The sequence below is a fragment of the Pseudovirgaria hyperparasitica genome (assembly GCF_010093815.1).
Source record: "Pseudovirgaria hyperparasitica strain CBS 121739 unplaced genomic scaffold EJ05scaffold_25, whole genome shotgun sequence".
NCBI classification, from domain to species: Eukaryota; Fungi; Ascomycota; class Dothideomycetes; order Acrospermales; family Acrospermaceae; genus Pseudovirgaria; species Pseudovirgaria hyperparasitica.
Genome location: NW_022985573.1, coordinates 254,286 through 260,128, shown reverse-complemented (window position 1 = coordinate 260,128; position 5,843 = coordinate 254,286). Strand labels below are relative to the sequence as shown.

The 5,843-nt window shown below is 48.9% G+C and overlaps 4 protein-coding genes across 4 annotated transcripts; 2 read left to right on the top strand and 2 right to left on the bottom strand.

Moving 5' to 3' along the window:
- Window positions 1-1,102: 1,102 nt before the first annotated feature.
- On the bottom strand, window positions 1,103-2,102 carry EJ05DRAFT_523540 (uncharacterized protein; the record flags this gene model as incomplete). The annotated part of the gene is made up of 4 exons (XM_033748807.1): window positions 1,103-1,391; window positions 1,426-1,488; window positions 1,541-2,018; window positions 2,054-2,102. The coding sequence occupies 4 exons, from the start codon at window positions 2,100-2,102 to the stop codon at window positions 1,103-1,105; spliced, it is 879 nt and encodes a 292-aa protein (XP_033595432.1).
- Window positions 2,103-2,792: 690 nt separating this feature from the next.
- Window positions 2,793-3,350, bottom strand: EJ05DRAFT_232845 (uncharacterized protein). Its single transcript, XM_033739989.1, has 2 exons — window positions 3,199-3,350; window positions 2,793-3,083 (listed from the first exon to the last, which is right to left on the bottom strand). The coding sequence occupies exons 1-2, from the start codon at window positions 3,286-3,288 to the stop codon at window positions 2,952-2,954; spliced, it is 222 nt and encodes a 73-aa protein (XP_033595431.1). The 5' UTR covers window positions 3,289-3,350; the 3' UTR covers window positions 2,793-2,951.
- A 188-nt stretch (window positions 3,351-3,538) lies between these two features.
- On the top strand, window positions 3,539-3,908 carry EJ05DRAFT_505533 (uncharacterized protein; the record flags this gene model as incomplete). Its single annotated transcript, XM_033747712.1, has 2 exons — window positions 3,539-3,663; window positions 3,734-3,908. 2 exons carry the CDS (start codon window positions 3,539-3,541, stop codon window positions 3,906-3,908), a joined length of 300 nt encoding a protein of 99 aa, XP_033595430.1.
- Window positions 3,909-5,290: 1,382 nt separating this feature from the next.
- Window positions 5,291-5,843, top strand: EJ05DRAFT_505532 (uncharacterized protein; the record flags this gene model as incomplete). Its single annotated transcript, XM_033747711.1, has 2 exons — window positions 5,291-5,505; window positions 5,558-5,843. 2 exons carry the CDS (start codon window positions 5,291-5,293, stop codon window positions 5,841-5,843), a joined length of 501 nt encoding a protein of 166 aa, XP_033595429.1.

The window sequence follows — 5,843 nt, the reverse complement described above, 5'->3', positions numbered from 1 at the left end:
GTATAATCTCTATGATCTGCCAAGGACACGTATCTATGGATCGTTCTACGCTGCGGTGGATCCCACCTTCCTACGTACCTGTTCCGAACCCTATCATCCTCTTAGCGCGAGCGCGGGCTTCGCATACCTAGGCCGTGTAGTCGACATGCTGCTAGACTGCCCGCCGTATGGAGCTGTACCATATCTATTTCATGGTCTGGCGCGCCTCCTTGGTTTTTAGGCACGAACACTCTTGTTCGATTCGTGTGCTATAAGATATGTGTATCGACCCGTCTTTCGATCTCTTCCTCAATGGGGCCGTGATGCCATGCAGCCACCTCTGCGATACTTGGCTCTTACTACTATTGTTGCGCTGATAGACGACGCCCCGACAGCCTTTATTCCTATTAGTGGTCATGACAACGTCTGCTCGATCCGCTTTGTTGAGACATTACGCTGCTGGCGCAGCCCCTCAATGCCCTACTCGTCGTGCTTGGTGATGACAAGTGCAAACGCCTGGGCAGCGCTGGTTTCCCTCTTCATGTTGGACGCGGCGGCGGGCATGCCGCTTTACAACCCTGACAAGATGTGCGCCAACGCGCGATTTGACGACGTTGCGCTACTCGCCTCCGTGTTAAGTATCAGCGCCTGACGGTGTTTGCAAACTAGTATTTGGTGACGGTGAGGGCGAGGGGAGATGGTTGATATGAGTGTCGATAGTATGGCAGTGCATTATAAATAATTACTCCATCGAGCGATGAGAATACTAATAAAGGAGATTCGGAGTCGGCTAATCAGGTTAAATACTCACAGTACACCTTTGTCTCCACCAACTTAAACGCACCACCTTGCCCTTCTATCTAGCTATAGTATAATATTAAAGCCCCCAGCCTGCTCATACGGATTCCGGCGTATACTATAGCCATCGATTCTCTGAAGCCGACTTGCCGGCGTTCCTCATTCAGCCTACACATCTCCGCACCCTCCGAAGCCTCTCGTAGCATACACATCTCAAAGGAAATGTTTATGGCATGCTGTAATATACCTTTCCTGGAGGCTAGTAGTATATACCTATATTCGCCTTAGGATAGTATCTCGCCTAGCTTTTAGCGCAAGTGAGTTCTCACGTTTGATTGTCGAAAGTTATAGCCCCCTTCTTGTTATTCAAGACATCTAGGCTCGCTTGTGTATTAGATATAGCACTTAGTGGATCTTGATAGGTTCCCCTTGTCCCATCCTGGCCTCTCGGTCTGCGATGGTAGGATAAATTGGGCTCTGGGTGTGGTGAGAGCTTAGTGATGCGCCAAGTTATATGTGCGTTTGTGGCTTTGAACAGCGCTTCCGTATGTGCTGCGTTACTAGGTTCGAAGGGATAAGCCATAGTAGCGTGTGCGTATAGGTTCGCACGTGCCCTTTGTGATGTCCTTGTTAAGATATTGCACATACGAATCATCGTAGCGCGAGAAATTGATCCATATCTCGTCGGAACATTGGGAGAGCGATACTCGTCTAGCAGCTGGATTAGAATTGAAGTTGGGGAGGAATGCTGCAGTTAACGTACTGGTAATTACACGGCTTATTACTGATCAGCTCATGCTTTGCGATGTTATTGTAGGCTCTAAGATGGGTAGTCATCCACGCTACCAGTTGTGACATCTCCTGTAGTTCTAGCGCTAAGTTCCAGTCCGCATTTGTGAGGGCTGTCTCGGTTGTTAGACCTTTCTTACGCAAGACCCTCGAATCTCGCGGGAAGGGCTTCACCTCAGATACAGCCTGCTTGACGCCAGTAACTTCAGTGAAGGTGCTAGGTGGAGACGCTTCTGGTTTCAGGAAGCACGCACCGTCGATACAAGCTGCGTAGCCATATGTGCGTCCGGGTGTCGGGTAGCGAAATCGTACTCGGTCTATACGGAATTCTGCTTGTTGTGTGTTTTTCTCGAGAAGCAGAGTGTTGAAAAGAATGATAAGCGTTGCGTTAGGGATCTGTTTATGTGTAGGCGGTAGGTCGTCAAAAGCATTGCTGTTCGTCGAGGAGCGACCTACAAATGGCAAGACGTAGTTTGATGGATCATACACGACTTGGAGCTTCCAAATCCTGGCTGTGGTAAACGATTCGGGGGCATACGGCGGGTTCCTTATGGAGGCTGGTGTGAGCTGTATATCATCTAGAAGTCCATCCCAGCCCAGTCTTGATTTACATCCGCGATAATCCGATGATCGTCTAGCTTGGCCTCATTCAATCATTCCTGTCCAACCAACTTCTGTTTTCATAGCAAAATTCGTCAACGTTAACGGTGTGGAGGAGCCACGCAAAGTTTAGGTGCCCAGCTTGGGACCCCCGTGATCTTGAATCCAGACATCTACTGCTCCTGTAATTCCGAGAATCTTCTATGTCTATCCATACGTGTGTTTTTTGCATCATATATGCGAGAGGACCGGGAAGTGAAAATTGGGTCTGATGTGAGCTTTTTGCAGAACTTCTAACCGATGCTTTTAGCCTTGTCCCCACACGATTGTTTCGTCTTTGGATCCTAGGGCGATGCTGAGTCAAGGGAACCATCTCTTTTTTTGTTGAGTCTCTGAACAAGGAGACTGGCTACGTTGCGTGACATGGTGGCTCGGCATCCCTGGATCACAGCTATAGGAGAGATATGGTGCTGCAAAACTTGTGCGATGGCGAGGTAGGATGAAATCGCAGACATGCGTAAGAGAAGATCGTCTATCTCGAAAATCGTATAGCATGCCGTCCTAAGTAGATATTACACACGGATGGATGCTTGCTAATCGATACATACTGGATACACCACCGATCAGTAATGGAATGAAGGCATTAAACGACCAGTCTACCTCGGATACACATCGGCAATGGACTTTGTTCATGAAGCCGAAGGCCGCGTGTACCCTCATATCGCAGATATCATCTAGCTTTGTGAAGCGCTTCTGGAGCAGCCGTAGTTCTAGAGCTCTCGGTACTAGGCATATTCTTTTAATAATATGAGGGGATACCGATTATATAGTGAGTGGAGGAGCGTTTCTAATGGTGGCTCGAAGGACGAGAAAGGATGGCACCGGGCGAACATCGTTGGTCCTATGATGAGTGTTCCCTTTTCGAGGGAGTCAGCATCCAGGTCGCCCAGGTACCTAAACCTTCCAAGTCGCGGTATTCGAGAGTGCGAGCATTCTTGCACATGATGTCTCCCAATGGTTCGAAGCACCTACCGCGCTCAATCCAATTGCTCCCATGCTCAAAGGGATAAACGCATATCTGAATCCGAAGGTCGTTACGCGTTTACTCGCAATCAGTTTCATTGCAGGGCTGTTGCGTGTGCGGACACTGTAGGTAGCATCTTCAAAGAGTCTAATAGGTATCCTCTAGCCAGCTGGCGAGCATGAACAGGACGAGTTAGAAGGTAGTGAACCATGTGCGTATGTAACACGTTGACGAAAGTTTGTCGAAGTGCTTACTCTTGCCGATGAACTGATTCTCCTGGTCGGCAGTGTCCCTAATGGTTCGTGAGCTCATTAACGTACAATTCCGCAAACAGAGAACGGCGTCTGAATGTCGCTCGTTGTTGGTCTTGTGGATCTGTTGCCTGCGGTGCAAGGCGACAGTCGAAAAGGCGGCAAGGCGGCAAGGCGGCAAGGCGGCAAGGCGGCAAGGCGGCAAGGCGGCAAGGCGGCAAGGTAGCAAGGCGTCTACGGAACCTCAGCATGTATGAATCATCTCGAGTTTCTTCTGCTCCAGCTGCATCAGCCCTTTGCTAGACCGCAACAACGACGGCGACAGTGACAGCGACACTGACAGCAACATCGACAGCAACATTGACAGTAATATTGACGAGAACGTCGACAGCTACAGTGACGTCCAGCTACAGCAACGCCCAGCTTACCTGATGCCATATCGCATTGAAGAGGCCTCGCGAGTCTAGACGACCCTCTGGTCGGCTGGTTCCAAAGAGTAGATTGGACATTGCATCTTCATCTAGTCTTGACGCAGATGGGGTATCGCCATGTTGGACAGACGCCTGCTCTGCTGACCTACAGGGCATAGTACACAAGGTGCCTCACCCCGTACTGTCGTGGCTGTTGCTTGGAATGACCAAACGTTCTTTTCTTCGCGTCTTTGTGGCTTGACATACTCAGGGCTATGGATTCCATTTAGTTCACTACCACACCCTTCTGACTCACAGCTTCCTCGACTCTTGGCTCCCACGTCGTTGGATCCGACAGGTCTGCTATACTCCAGCTACTGCTTCAAATGACGTTAGAGTTTTTCCCGTTCGCTATAATGCCACTAACGGGAACTCCTTAGAAGAATACCTCCGATACGGCATCCTCTGAAATCTCACCGCGTCACGGAACCCTTGTTCGAAACGAAACACTGGAATCAAACAATCGCTCATCTTGACGCGCTCAGAATCATCCTCGAGCAAGAATTCAGGTCAAATGGATTTGATAATGAACTTGGCCGACTTCCTTACGTAGATATTAAAGAGGTATTCGATTCTATTAGGCTACGTGGTCGCGAGGATCACAATCCCCCGTTCAAAGGATTACCGTACAACCTCGTCCCTATGGACTTGGAGACAGCAGGTCATCTTACACCAGATATAAGGAAGTACAATGAAGAAAATCTAATGGAAGGGCTGCATATGTCAATGGTATTCACTGAAAGGCTCGTGAGGGTCACAGCTCAGACAATACCACTAAACTACGCCGGAATAGACTGCACACTCACGGCTGATGATGACAACTTGTGTATGGGACGTCGCTATACATTCTCCGTCCTGGATGGATGCACCTGGAAGATTGACTCAGTTTGCATATGTGACACTGGTAGATCCATTAGTGGTGATGTGTGCATCAATCGTACGTCAAAGTTGAACAGACTTAATGTTACTGAGGTGATTGTCTTGCTTGGCCTCTTGCGCGAGCTCTGTATCTAGCATGGGGTTAATAGTAGCCAACCTGAAACCCTTTCAGTGTGTACCATGCTTCCAGAGACTTCCACTACATTACTGATTCGAATTCTTAACCCATTCTATATGTATATGGATTCGGAACAGTCAGCGTATTTACGGCTTCGTTCTATAAGGAGTCCCGCGAGATTAGTATACAACAACAGGAAGTTTTGGAATTGTGGTCTTCTTCGTCTAAGGTAAGTTGAGATACTCCTTGCTTAATCTATCCTAGGATAAGGATCACCAGTCAACCGAGGACCCTTGGCTCACCAGAGCCATCAAATACCAGTAGTCCCTTCAGGGTGAACAGCGCTTCTCTTCTTGCACATCGTACGTTGAGGCACTCAACTATGTCACCAACCACTACAAAACCATTTCGAAAGAGCTCGCCGATTCGCGCTGGAATGCTATCGTCGAGACCTCATGGAAGCTATGCCACGCCGTGTCAAAAAATGCAGGTACACGTCAATTTCCAACACCGCCTCAGTCTGCGCAAAGGTGCTGGACCGAGTCTCAGTGGCCCGAAGAATAAAGAGATACCGAAGAAGATGCGAGTAGGACCATCGTGATGCCCCTGAAGCCCATCATAACACGCTGAAAGTCAACCACGGTCCTAGGAAGATCAAGGAAGAGGAAGAGGAAGACAGACTGCGGGTTATATGGAAATACTTCACTGTTCTCTATCGCTGGACAATGATTAGCGCTGCATCGAAGGCCTCTATTGACGGACAGGATGTCGCTTCCATTGCTTCCAATCCATGCAAATACCGCAACCCACCACAGAGCATATGGCGAAGTGTTTGCACTCGTCTGAGAGAAGCCGTAGCAAGCAACTCACCGGATCTCGTCGAAAAGATCAAGAGTCGTATCATATCACCGACGACGTGCTACAAAAGTGTATAG

Bases quoted from the DNA above. Each gene is read 5' to 3' on its own strand.
- EJ05DRAFT_232845 (XM_033739989.1), bottom strand. From the start codon at position 3,288: ATGAAACTGATTGCGAGTAAACGCGTAACGACCTTCGGATTCAGATAT. The intron at 3,084-3,198 runs GTAGGTGCTTCG...TCCCTCGAAAAG, and splicing joins GAGCAATTGGATTGAGCGCG to GGAACACTCATCATAGGACC.